Source organism: Procambarus clarkii, chromosome 11, assembly GCF_040958095.1.
Source record: "Procambarus clarkii isolate CNS0578487 chromosome 11, FALCON_Pclarkii_2.0, whole genome shotgun sequence".
Lineage (NCBI taxonomy): Eukaryota > Metazoa > Arthropoda > Malacostraca > Decapoda > Cambaridae > Procambarus > Procambarus clarkii.
The window spans coordinates 34,974,977-34,992,787 of NC_091160.1; the positions used below are offsets into that span (position 1 = coordinate 34,974,977).

The 17,811-nt window shown below is 44.0% G+C and overlaps 1 protein-coding gene across 2 annotated transcripts in view; it reads left to right on the forward strand.

The window, feature by feature from the left end:
• The window catches only part of LOC123758468 (QRFP-like peptide receptor), a 62,417-nt gene that overhangs the window by 39,167 nt on the left and 5,439 nt on the right, over window positions 1-17,811 (forward strand). For both annotated transcript variants that reach the window (XM_069322570.1, XM_069322572.1), the window contains exons 4-6: window positions 15,281-15,402; window positions 16,316-16,439; window positions 17,288-17,499. In XM_069322570.1, coding sequence (XP_069178671.1) covers window positions 15,281-15,402; window positions 16,316-16,439; window positions 17,288-17,499 — 458 coding nt within the window. The remainder of the gene's footprint in view (window positions 1-15,280; window positions 15,403-16,315; window positions 16,440-17,287; window positions 17,500-17,811) is intronic.

Sequence of the window (17,811 nt, forward strand, 5' to 3'; positions counted from 1 at the left end):
GACTAATATATATTGTCTGTTGTTGCGTATGGCCGCTTGTCTCTTGCACTCGGTCTCCACGCTGGTTTCGCTTTGAAGGACTTGGAAACTCCTATTGAGGTCCTCACACACACTTCATTGTCACTTTCAGTGAGATCTTCACACACACACACCTCATTGTCACTTAAGGTGAGGATACTCCCATTCCTTCTCAACCTTATCATGTGATCTAGTACTATTATTTACCTCGGTATGTGGCATGTAGGAGCCAGGATTGTATGAAGATCTGAATATATAATTGTTTACATACAGGATGTAGGGACCCTTAGGTTAATTATTATTGTGAGGGGTCCCGGGGTTCAACTCCCCGACAGGCCCCCACTTGTTATAATGCGGGGGTTATAACGGTTAGAGGTATAATGCTTATTAATATACAACCAAAGTAGTGAGGAGTACCACGTATAGGAGATAGGCTAGGCCTGGCCCCCAGGGAGCTAGTTTCCCGAAATTAGATATAGAAATAGTCTGCGGTCTAGAAGTAGATCGCCTAACCCAAATCACAGACGGAGGGAGGGAGGGGGGGGGAGATGATAAACTCCAGTTACAAACTTACACTATTTATTTAAACACTAAACCCCCCAAGTACAATGCAATACTCTACCACATCTACTTTACATTAACTCTCAGACTCCACATAAGCAGGAGACGAGATTCACTAACTAGCAACTAGTGGTATGAGACTAAGATTCCTTAAGGGATAATTAACTTAAGGGACGATTATTCCTAAAGGCTGTTCTTAACTTAAACAGAGAAAGAAGAGCGGGAGGTGAGAACGAACTAGGAGATAAAACTATATAGAATGAAAGGGTATGAAACGTTTTCAAGAAGAATGAAAGAGAATGGTGTGACGAAAAGCCGTAAAAAATGGAAATAGGTAAATGAAAGGTAGGATAGAGAGAGAGAGAGAGAGAGAGAGAGAGAGAGAGAGAGAGAGAGAGAGAGAGAGAGAGAGAGAGAGAGAGAGAGAGAGAGATGTAAAGGAAACAAATGTACAGGTGAAAGAGCAGATTGAAACTCAGTATATAAATCTGTGCATAATTGGTTCAGTTCATTCCGTGAGCCAATTACACGACTCTCTGACCTTTCCGCCACCACCTGAACGCGGGCAGGAGGAGGAGGAGAGGGAAGGCATAACGAGAACCTATTCACACTAACTATCGCGATGACATTACGACGTATCTAGTGACACGTAAAGAACAAAAAATATATCATGATCTCTGCTTGTCACCCAGCAGGAGACGTCAATCACGTTTTGACACTTAGCAGATGTTCCTTGGTAGCCAATAGGGGAAATAAAAGAAAGGACAGGAATCTCTATGGCACAGAAGAATCATATGACCTCACGAGGAGGCCCAAAGAGGCAAATAACCGGCAGATTTTAACACTTTGCCTCTAATGTTTACGTGAAGGGAGCATTCGCACGCCACTCCTGACGTACCTTTGGATCAGAGGAGCACTTCCATCCGCCCCAACACTATAGGACTGGTACCACGGGTAGGGGAGGGGGGGAGGGGAGTTGCCTAATATATGCTAATGATGATGGCTCGCTCTGACACTGGTCTTGGGGGGGGGGGGGGGGAGGACCTGATGGAGACCCTGAGGTGAGAGATGAGGCACACACACACACACACACACACACACACACATTGACAAGTTTAAATAGGAATGGAATCGACAGGGTAGATAAAGATTGACTGTTTAACACACGAGGGACGCGAACAAGGGGACACAGGTGGAGACTGAGTACCCAGATGAACCACTGGGACGCTAGAAAGAACTTTTTCAGTGTCAGAGTAGTTAACAGGTGGAATGCGTTAGAAAGTGATGTGGTGGAGGCTGACTCCATACACAGTTTCAAGTGAAGAGCCCAGTAGGCTCAGGAACCTGTACACCAGTTGATTGACAGTTGAGAGGCGGGACCAAAGAGCCAGAGCTCAACCCCCGCAAGCACAATTAGGTGAGTACACACACACACACATATACAGGGGGGGCCTCGCGGCTGAGTGGACAGCGCTCGGGGGTCATAGCCCTAATGACCCGGGTTCAATTCCCGGCAGAGGCAGAAACAAATGGACAGAGTTTCTTTCACTCTGATGCACCTGTTTACCTAGCAGGAAATAGATACCTGGGAGTCAAACGGCTGCTACAGACAGCTTGTGTGTGAGAAACATATGTAGTATTATAATAAATGAAAAATAGATTGGTTAGAAAGGTGGGGTCCAAGAGCTAATAGCTCTGCAGACACAAATAGTAAATACACCTACCATGAGCACAGTAGCACACAGCTACTACACCATGGTATGGTGTATATGGCCGCTCCAAGCAACAGCCTAGTGGACCAAACTCTCACCAGTCGAGCCTGGCCTCGGGCCGTTGAAGCAGTACTCCCAAAACCCCATCAACCAGGTATCAACCAGGCATAAACCAGGCATCAACCAGGCATCAACCATGCATCAACCAGGCATCAACCAGGCATCAACCAGGCATCAACCAGGCATCAACCAGGTATCAACCAGGTATCAACCAGGTATCAACCAGGTAAGCTACTCACCCACACACACCATGCACTCACCACAACTCCTGCACCATACATCCCCCACTATCCCCATATGCTAATCTAGCGTTGCATTTTTTAACAATTAGATGAACACACTGTTGTTGCTGGTCAGAGGAGGGGGAGTTAATTAACTGGTCTCAAATGTGTATTTTATATGTCGGAATTTAAGCCAATGTATCAGTCATTATTTTGATTAACTTTGCACGCGAGTCATTGAGACAAAGCAAGCTAGATGGGAAATGATCAAACACAGGATATTTTTCTTAAAGCTGTTATTGGAAGTGGCTTCTACCACATCTGCTTCCATATCATTCCACTTGTATCAGAGTGCTTATATGCTCAGTATCTTACACGCTGCAATCATGTCTCCTCTGGTTTTCTGTGTCCTGCTGCTTCTCACATATTCCTTTCTTCATGTCTTGCAGTTGTGATTTTCCTCGTTCACTACTTTCTCATTTTCTCCTTCTGCCTTTGTGCTCTGTCCCCTTTGCGTGTGGGTCCAGGCAATTGAAGCCTCAGCTGGTGTAGTGAGTCTTTGATGTGACCTCATGTCCTGCTTGTATGTGTGTGTGTGTTCTGGTGATGTATTGTGCTATTCCTTGTAGGTTTCACCTGTTGGAGGAGTTACGCTTTGCCTCACCTGTAGGAGCAGTTACCCTTTGCTTTACCTGTAGGAGCAGTTACCCTTTGCTTTACCTGTAGGAGCAGTTACCCTTTGCTTTACCTGTAGGAGCAGTTACCCTTTGCCTCACCTGTAGGAGCAGTTACCCTTTGCCTCACCTGTAGGAGCAGTTACCCTTTGCTTTACCTGAAGGAGCAGTTACCCTTTGCTTTACCTGTAGGAGCAGTTACCCTTTGCTTTACCTGTAGGAGCAGTTACCCTTTGCCTCACCTGTAGGAGCAGTTACCCTTTGCTTCACCTGTAGGAGCAGTTACCCTTTGCCTCACCTGTAGGAGCAGTTACCCTTTGCTTTACCTTGTAGGAGCAGATACCCTTTGCCTCACCTGTAGAAGCAGTTACCCTTTGCTTCACCTGTAGGAGCAGTTACCCTTTGCCTCACCTGTAGGAGCAGTTACCCTTTGCTTTACCTGTAGGAGCAGTTACCCTTTGCCTCACCTGTAGGAGCAGTTACCCATGCAGCTTCACCTGTAGAAGCAGTTACCCTTTGCCTCACCTGTAGGAGCAGTTACCCTTTGCTTTACCTGAAGGAGCAGATACCCTTTGCCTCACCTGTAGAAGCAGTTACCCATGCAGCAGATTGTATATGGGTAGAAATATACTGTAATTGAATGAAGCCTAATTAGATATATCACTATTACGTTAAATAACTGTCTAACTGTCTCAGGGCTGTCTAACATTAAACTATTCCTAGAAAGATATCTTCTAAGATTGTTGTAAAATTCTTAATTATAATTACACCTACACTAGCTGCCCTGCCTCATGTTAGCACTTAAATTAATTACTTTCAAACGCATAATTCCCCTTTGTCCAAAAGGGGAAAAAATTACTCGACCAGGAAATAGCTTTTAGTTTTTTTGGGGTATAATGTGTAAGTCTTCGTTCATCCCAGGCCATTGTTGCTTTGGTAGAAATAACATTATAATTAGTTAATGGATTTGATTAACTACTGTCACAGGTGGCTTGTTGACGAGCAGTTTAAATCCTGTTTGGATCCTGTTGATGTTAGTTCCCCGTACCGTGAGCTGCGGGGGTTAAAAAAAAGCGTGTGTGATCAGGGGTTAAAATTTTGTGATTCTTTGGATGTTAAATTGTTAAATGTTATTTCCTTACGCAATGTTTATCGTATATATATATATATATATATATATATATATATATATATATATATATGCGAACAAGCCAGAATGGTCCCCTGGACAATATGTTAGTTATATATATATATATATATATATATATATATATATATATATATATATATATATATATATATATATATATATATATATATATATATATATTCCTTGTTAGTCACAGATTTTTACAACTGCTCTAAATTCATCCCCGTGTATTTGTGTGAATATACAGGGTAGGTTATCTTGAGGTTATCTTGAGATGATTTCGGGGCTTTAGTGTCCCCGCGGCCCGGTCCTTGACCAGGCCTCCACCCCCAGGAAGCAGCCCGTGACAGCTGACTAACACCCAGGTACCTATTTTACTGCTAGGTAACAGGGGGCATAGGGTGAAAGAAACTCTGACCATTGTTTCTCGCCGGCGCCTGGGATCGAACCCGGGACCACAGAATCACAAGTACAGCGTGCTGTCCGCTCGGCCGCTGCTACTTGCCCCGCTCCTGTGCCAAGTAAGTTCACTACGGGCTCACCATAGCCCGTGCTACTTGCCTCGCTCCTGTGCCAGGTAAGTTACGGGCTCACCATTGCCCGTGCTACTTGCCCCGCTCCTGTGCCAGGTAAGTCCACTACGGGTAAACCATAGCCCGTGCTACTTGCCCCGCTCCTGTGCCAGGTAAGCTACGGGCTCACCATAGCCCGTGCTACTTGGAACTTGTTCCGAGTAGCTGAATCTATAACAACAACAACATCTCCTGTCTCGCCAGTTGTGCCTATTAATGTGAGCCGTGTACCGGTAACTGGGGGATTGCTGAAGCCTCATTATTCAGGGAGGTTTTAAGGGTTCGAATCCGCTTAATTAGTTTCTGATTCTTTCCTGATGGTATCTCGTGTGGGGGAAATTTAGTTCACGGTAGGGTCGAGTCACGGGTTGTTTCCGCTCGAGCAATGCCTAAAATGCTCCCTCGAATGCCTTTTAATCTCTTCTCTGAGGCTAAGGGTCCTCATTAATACACCCATAGGTGGTCCACGAACATCGGGTCGTCCCGGGAACCGCCGGGTACCCCTATCTAGTATCGATATCTATAAAAAGAAGATTCTGTGTGACTTGCGGTTCTAGGATGGAGGCAGGCGGCTGAGGCTAGGTATATATATTGTATATATGTATATATTGTATATAATGAAGGGTACGTCTTCCGGTTGTGTTAGTGGGGGACCCTAAGCTTCGGAGAAGAGAATATACAGCACCCGGGAGAGTGTATGGGCTCGCGGGTCCGGGTGACATGTTGATAAGGAGACATTGCTGTACTCTGACAAGTGTTCATGATATGTAATGCAATAATAGTTGCGTCCCACCATCTCTCTCTCTCTCTCTCTCTCTCTCTCTCTCTCTCTCTCTCTCTCTCTCTCTCTCTCTCTCTCTCTCTCTCTCTCTCTCTCTCTCTCTCTCTCGTTGGCGTAAACGCACATAATAACATCTGCATAACGTTTTAATTTTGATATGTTGATATGTTCATATGATATTTTTAATTTGTTCTCCACCAATGGGTTGCCAGCAGCCGTCATTTCAAGAGAAAATGTTCTATGATATGTTCAGTATATTATACAAACAAATACTTTCAACACACATTGGCTACATTCATTCCAAAAACCTCCATCCTTTTTCCAGAGTAATTTAAAATTGAAAATTTTGCTATTATTGTTTTTCTAATTTATAAAAAAATATTATAAAAGAGGCATTGTTCGGCTGCCTTCAATACAAATGTATAACAGTGAACAATAAATGGTCATTGTATAGCCTATGTGTACTTACCTATTTGTACACATCTATTTGTGCTTGCGGGGGTTGAGCTTTGGCTCTTTGGTCCCGCCTCTCAACTGTAATGAGAAGTGTGTGTGTTATTAGTGATGACCGCTCGGGCCTCGTAGCCTGGTGGATAGCGCGCAGGACTCGTAATTCTGTGGCGCGGGTTCGATTCCCGCACGAGGCAGAAACAAATGGGCAAAGTTTCTTTCACCCTAAATGCCCCTGTTACCTAGCAGTAAATAGGTACCTGGGAGTTAGTCAGCTGTCACGGGCTGCTTCCTGGGGGTGGAGGCCTGGTCGAGGACCGGGCCGCGGGGACACTAAAGCCCCGAAATCATCTCAAGATAACCTCAAGATAACCTCAAGATAACCGCATGTTTTAACATAGATTTTTATGTTATTGACTCCTGTTGTATAAATTCAATATTACATTGAGAATATTTAGAAGGTCTTCAGTGTGAAGGGGGCACTGAGGAGTCTTAGAAAGTCTTAATATAACCCTTGATAAGTCTTAGGATTTTTGTAAAGGTATGAGCAAGCATTGATAAATCTTGGGATGTGTTTGAGAATCTTAGGTAGACTTGGGGCAAGGATTGGAAAGGATTAGTAAGTGTGTGTAATATAGATAGGATACCGCGTAAAGGGGTCTCTCTCTCTCTCTCTTTCTCTCTCTCTCTCTCTCTCTCTCTCTCTCTCTCTCTCTCTCTCTCTCTCTCTCTCTCTCTCTCTCTCTCTCTCTCTCTCTCTCTCTCTCTCTCTCCCTCATGAAGGGAGGTGTGAGGGTTATGATCAGGGGAAAGAGAAAGTCAGGATGTGAGGGAGAGAATGAGATCAATGAGGAAAGTAGAAAATAGTAGAGTAGTTGAAAGGGTAGAAGAGTAGAAAGTAGAGAATGTAGAAGTAGAAAAGGTTAAAGATGAAAGTTGCTGTCACCATCCATTCTGGTAAAGCATATACAACACAAGGAATGGAACTTGTCTGTACAACAATATTATCAAACTGAATTCATGTATCAACTGGAATCATGTATTCGTGTATGTGAGAATCTTTAAGCCAAAATCTCTTAAGCCAGTAAGCTAAGACTCCGCACCAGTCTCCGTGGTGTAGTGGTAAGACACTCGCCTGGCGTTCCGCGAGCGCTTTATCATGGGTTCGTATCCTGGCCGGGGAGGATTTACTGGACGCAAATCCTTAACTGTAGCCTCTGTTTAACTCAACAGTAAAATGTGTACTTGGATGAAAAAACGATTCTTCGCGGCAGGGGATCGTATTCCAGGGACCTGCCCGAAACGCTACGCGTACTAGTGGCTCTACAACCATGTAACAACTCTTGTATATATCTCAAAAGAAAAAGATAACCTAGAGGTTTGAAACCTAGCCAATCTAGGTTTCAAAATATCATAAGATGTAGAGATCCGAATTAGACAATTTACAAAAATAAGTTAATCAATTGTATATATTCTATTAGATCTTCACTCATACGGACATCATAATTCAGGCATAACAGTTGATATTTGACATCAGGGGATGTCAGTAAAGCAAAGTAAGGTCACAGTTGATGTCAAATATCAACAGTAATATACAATGTCAGTCACCACATAATAAATTAAAAATACTACGCCTGCCTGCCCCTGAAAATCACACATCATCTTAAGTTGGAAAACACAAAATACATCACCTTACAAGTTGACTCATCAAGTTCTTTGAGCTTAAGTTTGATAGAGTGTAAGGGCGGCGGGGGTGGGGGGGGGCTACGGTTGACAGTCCCAGACCCACAGCCTGGCTGCTGGACTCTCAATCATCTATCTCTACTGCTCGCTGTCCTCCTCAATCCTCAATCCAAACGTACAGTTCCATAGGTATTTATGGGGGGGGAACCAGTAATTAAGTTCCGCCTACCAATTAAGATTAAGTCTCAGGCTCTCTAAAACCGTAGACAGCGGCTTGTTTGATGGACACAGTCAACTATCTGCAATTACCAGCTTAGTAGAAAGTAAGGTCACTTCACACGACCTGATGTGTTGCAATTAACACTCCCTAGAGGTGTGACTTCTTAATTGCTAAGAGGCGACTGTTTGGCGTCTTCAATTTCATTTGTAATCGACTGTCGTTGTGAGAAATAATAAATTAAAGCACATTTATAGTGTTTTACACACACACACACACACACACACACACACACACACACACACACACACACACACACACACACACACACACACACACACACACACATACACACACACACACACACACACACACACACACACACACACACACACACACACACACACACACACACACACACACACACACACACACCCACACGTACGTTCGTGGATGAATTCGCGTGTTTATCAGCGCGTGCGTCCGGAGACTAGCGTTATCAGTTAGAGTTCGCTTGCGTCAGTGGAACAGTTACCTGCGTATCATTGCTTGCGTCAGTGGAACAGTTACCTGCGTATCTTATGCCTGCGTCAGTGGACCACTTACCTGCGTATCATTGCCTGCGTCACTGGACCACTCACCTGCGTATCATTGCTTGCGTCACTGGACCAGTTACCTACGTATCTTATGCTTGCGTCAGAGGACCACTTACCTCCGTATCTTATGCTTGCGTCAGTGGACCAGTTACTTGCGTATCTTATCCTTGCGTCAGTGCTTGCGTCAGTGGACCACTTACCTGCGTATCTTATCCTTGCGTCAGTGCTTGCGTCAGTGGACCACTTACCTGCGTATATTATGCTTGCGTCAGTGGACCACTTACCTGCGTATATTATGCTTGCGTCACTGGACCACTTACCTGCGTATCTTATGTTTGTGTCAGTGCGTCACTGGACCACTTACCTGCGTATCTTATGTTTGCGTCAGTGCGTGCGTCAGTGCGTCACTGGACCACTTATCTACGTATCTTACGACCCTTGAAGCGTTCATGGGTCACCGGTTCGATTCCGTCATACAGCCTTAATATTTATTCATTGATTCATCGCGTTATTGTGACTCGCGTTGAGCATTTGGTGGATGATTCAGCCCGGTATCATTTAGTGAGCCGGCTCTACCAGGCTCCCATTAGTGAAACACAATTTCACACATTTTCATAACGTGTTATAATTTAACTATACTATATATAAACTATATATATTAAATAAATATATATATAAATAAATAATATATATATATAAACTAACTTGTGTATAATATCACAATTACATTCCAGTATTTAGATATTCGTTGCGTTAATTGGTAATTAACGTACGTAATTGCAAACTACACCAAATAATGATGTCCAATATACAGTGGACGCTGATAAGAGGACGTAATTTAAAACAGTCGACAAGAGGAGGTGTACCATATATCAGGACCCACTGGGGTACAGGAGGGGAAGGTGTCCCATATACGAGGAGCCACTGAGGGTACATGAAGCAAGGTGTCCCATATACCAAGAGCCACTACAGTCGCTCCGCGTATACAGTACACACTCGTATAAGGGACACTGTTTAATCTCGTAATATCCATTTGTCATTTTTATTAATTTGTGTTGGTCTTCATACATTTCCAGGAGGATTTCCAATACATATTTTCAGGTCTCTATGTATCTCCAGCCTCATACATTTTCAGGTCAATGTCTGTGTGTATTATTCAACATTGATATTCCGAGCGGCCGAGAGCACCTCCATATTTGTATGAGAGTGAGTTATATAATGAACAAATACTGGCTAAGAGGTGTGAGGAGCGCTGTGTGATGACGGGTGAGTGTGTGTACTCACTTAGCTGTACTCATCTAGTTGTGCTTGCGGGGGTTGAGCTCTGGCTCTTTGGTCCCGCCTCTCAACCGTCAATCAACAGGTGTGACGTGTGTGTGTGTGTGTACTCACCTAGTTGTGTCTGCAGGATCGAGCATTGACTCTTGGATCCCGCCTTTCGAGCATCGGTTGTTTACAGCAATGACTCCTGTCCCATTTCCCTATCATACCTGGTTTTAACATTATGAATAGTATTTGCTTCCACAACCTGTTCCTGAAGTGCATTCCATTTTCCCACTACTCGTGTGTGTGTGTGTGTTTGTGTGTGTGTGTGTGTGTGTGTGTATGTGTGTGTGTGTGTGTGTGTGTGTGTGTGTGTGTGTGTGTGTGTGTGTGTGCGCGTGTGTGTATGCAATACCAATACTGGTAGCAGTGAAAAAAATGTATGAAAACAAAAATCCTAATTAGAATGTGTGGCCTCAGGTGAGCCCTGCCGATGACATGATAATTATAAGTTCAGGGTTAATCTCTAGGTTAACATTTTACAGTCATTAGGGCGGTTGAGAAACAGTTATTTAGGGGGATGTAAAGATTTACACTACTTTTGTCTAAGTTAATATTTAGTGTACTAGCCTCGGGTGTCTCTCTGGGGGTCAGTCTATCCTTCTTACGTTTCCTAGTCCTTTCTTCGTCTGTGTTTGGTCTTCCTTTCTCCCTCTATCCTTCTCTTCCGTCTATCCTTGGACCATTTTCTTCATATTCCTTGTCCTGTGTCTCTCCCATTCTATTATTGTCTCTGTCTCTCTCTCTCTCTCTCTCTCTCTCTCTCTCTCTCTCTCTCTCTCTCTCTCTCTCTCTCTCTCTCTCTCTCTCTCTCTCTCTCTCTCTCTCACACATCTCTGCCTAATGCATTCCATAATTCCTAATTCCATATCACACATTCCTAGTGTGTGTGTGTGCATTTACTATCTGTGCCTGTATCTATTAGCTCTTGGACCCCACCTTTGTAACCGATCTTGCCCGAAACGCATTGCGTAATAGTGGCTTTAGGCATTGTATGTACTAGCTCTATCTATATATCAATCCATTAATGTAACATCACTTGTATGTATATACCTTACCTGAATAAACATCTGAATCTGAATCTGATCTATTTTTCCCCCTAATATATGTACTGTATATATATTTCTCTCTCACACACACACATACATCCCCAGAAAGTAGCCCGTAGCAGCTGTCTAACTCCCAGGTACCTATTAGCTCTCAGGTGAACAAAGGCATCAGGTCAAATGAAATTCTACCCATTTGTTCCTGTCGTGGCCTGGAATCGAACCCGGGCCTTTAGGGGGCTACGACCCCCCGAGTCCTGTGTCATCCTCCCCCCCCCACAGCAGAGGGAAATACATGTGGATATGTGTATGTATATATACACATCAACACCCTCCCTTTCATCTCACCAAAGCAAAATTCTCCCACAACATGTCTTAAACAGGATTCACCCGTCACCTCCAATCTTATCTAACTTGCCTCCATAGGGAGAGGAGGAAGGATGTCTCCTCGATTTCTCTCTGATGTCACCACACACTGTGACATCTTCTGACCTCCCCGTGGGACAGTTTTGGCCCTGGGTGGACAGATGTAGTTCCGATTTGTCCAGTCTGACATTTGTTCATGGTTTTATTTTTGTTCATGGTTTTATTTTTGTTCGTGGTTTTATTTTTGTTCATGGTTTTATTTTTGTTCATGGTTTTATTTTTGTTCGTGGTTTTATTTTTGTTCGTGGTTTTATTTTTGTTCGTGGTTTTATTTTTGTTCATGGTTTTATTTTTGTTCATGGTTTTATTTTTGTTCATGGTTTTATTTTTGTTCATGGTTTTATTTTTGTTCATGGTTTTATTTTTGTTCGTGGTTTTATTTTTGTTCGTGGTTTTATTTTTGTTCGTGGTTTTATTTTTGTTCGTGGTTTTATTTTTGTTCGTGGTTTTATTTTTGTTCATGGTTTTATTTTTGTTCATGGTTTTATTTTTGTTCGTGGTTTTATTTTTGTTCGTGGTTTTATTTTTGTTCGTGGTTTTATTTTTGTCCATGGTTTTATTTTTGTTCATGGTTTTATTTGTGTTCATGGTTTTATTTTTGTTCATGGTTTTATTTTTGTTCATGGTTTTATTTTTGTTCATGGTTTTATTTTTGTCCGTGGTTTTATTTTTGTTCATGGTTTTATTTTTGTTCATGGTTTTATTTTTGTTCATGGTTTTATTTTTGTTCATGGTTTTATTTTTGTCCGTGGTTTTATTTTTGTTCATGGTTTTATTTTTGTCCATGGTTTTATTTTTGTCCATGGTTTTATTTTTGTTCATGGTTTTATTTTTGTTCATGGTTTTATTTTTGTTCGTGGTTTTATTTTTGTTCATGGTTTTATTTTTGTTCATGGTTTTATTTTTGTCCATGGTTTTATTTTTGTTCATGGTTTTATTTTTGTTCATGGTTTTATTTTTGTTCATGGTTTTATTTTTGTTCATGGTTTTATTTTTGAAAGAGTTGGGACGTCAATTTTTATGGTGGTCTTGTAAGCTGAGTGCCAAGAGTTGGCCTCTGTCCTAGTTGACCTCTAACGAGGCTTCAGGTGTTAATTGGTAATTACTAACAGATGTGTAATTAAGCAGTGTTGTCAACCTCTAAAGATCCCTTGCTTTAAGGAGATCCAGCATACAAGAGCTCAGAGACTAAACCTTATCTATCTCAACCTATCTATCTGTGGGGTTTTCTTGATATAATAACTATTTCATTATTATATAATGAAAGCCCCCACAGATATAACACAGATCCTCTACTCTTTGGTATGTTTTCTAAAACTTCAAATTTCTAAAACTGAGAGATATCCCGAATTTGCTAATTGGGGCAAGTTCTGGCGTCGTTCCTGAGTTGGAGAGAAAGGGTCAGGGATTCGAACTGGGGATTCTGGTAGAGCGGGGTAAGGTGAGAGTGAAGAGGATGAATTATGCAGAGGCGGGGTTCCTGGAGTGGGGATGAGCCCTCTTGTGTCATCTCCTGGAAGAGCAGCATCCCTGGCAGCTAAGGAAGCTGATGGAGATGTGTTTGGCATCAGTGTTGGAACTCATGGTTGGGTATTTTTAGTGCACGTACGCGCGGGCGCCCGCACATACACACGAACAGAGAGTGGTAGACGGTTGGAACAAGTTAAAAGTGAGGTGGTGGTGGAGGCCAAAACTATTTGTAGTTTCAAAGCGTTGTGTGACAAAGAGTACTGGGAAGACGGGACACCACCAGCGTAGCTCTCATCCTATAACTACACTTAGGTAATTACACACACACACCTAGCAATGAATAGGTACCTGGGAGTTAGACAGCTGTTACCGGCTGTTTCCTAAGGGGGGGGGGGGGTAAACAAATAAAAAATTGTCAGTACTTAGTAACAGTTGATTGATTGACAGTTGAGAGGCGGGCCGAAAGAGCAGAGCTCAACCCCCGCAAGCACAACTAGGGGAACACACACACACACACACACACACACACACACACACACACACACACACACACACACACACACACACACACACATACACACATACACACATACACACACACACACACACACACACACACACACACACACACACACACACACACACACACTACAGATAACAGATTTAAACAATCAGACACACTAACAAGGCCAGAAGTGAGTAAAAAGTTTGAAACTGACGTAGCTGCTAAAGCCAAGGATCGACCCACCCTACTACACACACAGGAAAAAAAACACAAGAGTAAGTAATCAAACTGAAAAAAATATATAAAGATAAATGCAATGAAATTAAGACAAAAAGGCAATCACCATTCAACATATTCAAGATCATCTTACATGGTTGAGTACTAGAGGATTGTGAGGTGTAAATATACCAGGAACAATAGCTGTGAGGCGGGGCTGTGGAGCTAGAGCCTGTGTCACGTAGCTACAACTAGGAAAGTACATAAGTATCTCCCTTAACGGTAACTTTTCTCAGTGTATAATTCCACGTTCAGGAATACTCGACAAGCACCTGTTATCCTGGAGTGAGTGAGTGAGTGAGTGAGTGCAGAGGACTTCTGAGTGCATAATCCTGCCGCACTCACTCATGCACTCACTTCCTGAGTCCCTGGAGGATGTTGTATAGGAGGTGTGAGGTCATGTATATTGAAATGTTCTTACTAGGTGTGGGATCTTTAGTGCTTAGTTCCTCTCTCTCTCTCTCTCTCTCTCTCTCTCTCTCTCTCTCTCTCTCTCTCTCTCTCTCTCTCTCTCTGTCTCTCTCTCTCTGTCTCTCTCTCTCTGTCTCTCTCTCTCTCTCTCTCTCTCTCTCTCTCTCTCTCTCTCTCTCTCTCTCTCTCTCTCTCTCTCTCTCTCTCTCTCTCTCTCTCTCTCTCTCTCTCTCTCTCTCTCTCTCTCTCTCTCTCTCTCTCTCTGTCTCTCTCTGTCTCTCTCTCTGTCTCTCTCTGTCTCTCTCTCTCTGTCTCTCTCTCTCTCTCTCTCTCTCTCTCTCTCTCTCTCTCTCTCTCTCTCTCTCTCTCTCTCTCTCTCTCTCTCTCTCTCTCTCTCTCTCTTTCTCTCTCTCTTTCTCTCTCTCTTTCTCTCTCTCTTTCTATGTCTTTGCATCTTTATTTGCCTTTTTCTTTCGTTTTCCCTCTTCCATTTTCTGTTAGACTTTGTTAACCCGTTATTATTTTTTATGTTTACTTCTCTCCTTTCCTCATTTCTCCTCACTTTCCCTACCGTCTCCTCAACCTTCCCTACCGTCTCCTCACCTTCACTACCGTCTCCTCACTTTCCCTACCGTCTCCTCACCTTCCCTACCGTCTCAGCTCCACTCATCTCTCTCCAAAATGGAACTTTTTATATTTCTTGTTGAACTTTTTTTTCCTGTCAAACAAATTAAAGTCTTCTGCCTTCAATTTTTTGTTTAGATTTTGCAAAGCTCAAGATTTTGTTAGTTTTTCTTTTTTTAATAACAGGTCTCTGTGCGTAGCTTATTTTTTTTTTGTATTCATATACATGTATACACTGCAGCTGTGTATATGTGTCCGCAGAACGTGTATATTATTAGAAGATATGTATATCTTCTCACTCTCTCTCTCTCTCTCTCTCTCTCTCTCTCTCTCTCTCTCTCTCTCTCTCTCTCTCTCTCTCTCTCTCTCTCTCTCTGTTTCTATACTCTCTCTCTATCTTGTTGTTATCAGCATGTATAGTAATGTATACTCTTGGTGTTGTGTCAGCATGTATTCCCTTGGTGTTATCAGCATGTATACTGATGTATACTCTGTGTATTGCAGACAGCGAAGGTGTTCGCGTACTCGTGGACCCTGGGATGGTTCCTATGTAAGGCTATTCACTACCTCCAGAACGTGTCTGCCATCTGCTCCGTCTTGACCCTCACTGCCATGAGCATGGAGAGGTGAGTGTCGTGTGTGTGGGGGAGAGGTGAGAGTGGTAGGGGGGGTGTGGGGGTGGTGTGGGGGGTGAGTGTGGTGTGTGGGGGAGAGGTGAGAGTGGTGTGGGGGAGAGGTGAGTGTGGTGTGTGGGGGAGAGGTGAGAGTGGTGTGGGGGAGAGGTGAGTGTGGTGTGTGGGGGAGAGGTGAGAGTGGTGTGGGGGAGAGGTGAGAGAGGTGTGGGGGGGGTGGTGTGGGGGGTGAGTGTGGTGTGTGAGGGAGAGGTGAGAGTGGTGTGGGGGAAAGGTGAGTGTGGTGGGGGGGGGGTGTGGGGGTGGTATGGGGGGTGAGTGTGGTGTGTGGGGGAGAGGTGAGAGTGGTGTGGGGGAGAGGTGAGTGTGGTGGGGGAGAGAGAGAGAGAGGGAGGGAGGGACTAATAGTTCCTACCCTCTCTCTACCCCCCCCCCTCTCACAACACTCACCCATCACCCGTGCAACATATCCTACAATGACTCAATCCCCTCTCTCTCAATCTTTCTGCAATAACCTTCCCATCTCAGTCCACTTAAACTGCCCCTGTGCAACGTTTCTCAACTAATCGTGTTGTTGCAAAGTTGATTTTCAACTTGATCGGGAGGATGGAAGGATGCTCCCCCCCCCACCCCCCTCTGTTGTCGGGGGGGGGGGTGCCTTAGACACATGCCTCTCCTATCCAGACCCTTGTGTCACTAGTGGCACCTGTCTATATTAAGAGCTGGGGGGGGGGAGGTGGGAGGAGGAGAAGTAGAAGAGAGCCTTCAGTGTCTCTGATCTCATCCCCTGTACATTAGGAGCTAGAGCAGTGCTAGACACAACAGTTTAATGTTGCCGGCTGGTAATGTGGATATCACGCTTCGGGTTTTGATGTTGCGGGCACTATGCTATCCTGATGTTTTCCAGGTACTACGCTATCCTGTTCCCGTTCCGAGCGAAGTACATCCTGACCGTCCACCAAGCTCAGAGGATGACGGGTCTCGTCTGGGTTCTGTCTGTCCTCCTGTCCACGCCTATTCTCTTCATCCAGGTGAGTGACAGGTGAGCCCAGGAGGGCAGTGACAGGTGACTAGGGACAGAGAGAGAGAGAGAGAGAGAGAGAGAGAGAGAGAGAGAGACAGTAGAGGTTAAAACCGTCAGTAGTTTCAAAGCGTCATACGACAAAGAGTACTGGGAAGACGGGACACCACGAGCGTAGCTCTCATCCTGTAACTACACTTAGGTAATTACACACACACACACACACACACACACACACACACACACACACACACACACACACACACACACACACACACACACACACACACACACATAACCTAAGGATTAAGACAGAGGAGGACAGCTTGAGGCTTCAGGAAGACCTGCACAACCTAAAGGAATGGTCAAAGAAATGGTTGTTAGAGTTTAACCCAAGCAAATGTAATGTAATGAAGATAGGGGTAGGGAATCTTTACATTAAAGAACCAGCGGTTGAAATGTCGGGATCCAAGAGCTAAAGCTTTAATCCGGCAGACATAAATAGGTAAATACACAGAACGGCAGCCATGATGGGGGTATGGGGGAGAGGGGGGGGGGAGTGTTGAAAGCTGTACGTGCCTAATTGTATACGAGCTAGTGAGTGGCACTTGAACTGGTCAAGTGGTCGAGTGGTACTCTCACTCAGTCACTCTGACGGAGTATAACCGTCAGTGATTGGTGACTGGAGTGACTGAGAGAGAGTGACTGATTAATTAAGCTGCTTGAATGCAGCACAGGCCACTTTCACTCAAGCTAGAGTGGCCCTCTCTCACTCAAAAAACTTTGCATGTATGCATGCAACAACATTTTTACACACTCACACACACACACTCCACCACCCACCCTCTCTCTCCACAGGTCCACAGCCGTGTGGGCGTGCGGGTGGAGTCATTCTGGTGCCACAGGAACTGGGAGAACGCGGCACTCTGGCGCGCCTACGAGACCTACATGCTGGTGGTAGTGCTAGCGGTGCCCACTCTCATCATGGGCTTCGCCTACACCGCCATCGGCTGTAAGCTCACCAAGGTCATGATAGAACGTTCCTCGCTCGTCGGCGCCGGCTCCCATGTGTGAGTTCGTATATATGTGTATATATATATGTGTGTGTGTGTGTGTGTTCTTCATGTTCCTTGGTCGTGTTCTACGGTTCGTGGGCATAATGATAGCTTGTGTGTGTGTGTTGTAGCTTTTGTTTATTATAACTTGATGACCTTAAAGCTCTGACATCTTTAGTATTGACCTTCTGACATCGTAAAGTTAGTGGCCTTAAACTTCGGACATCTTATGTTAGTAACCTTAAAAATTCTGACATCTTAAGTTAATGACCTTAAAGTCCTGATATCTCAAGTTAGTGATCTTAAAGTTCCAACCTCACTATAAGA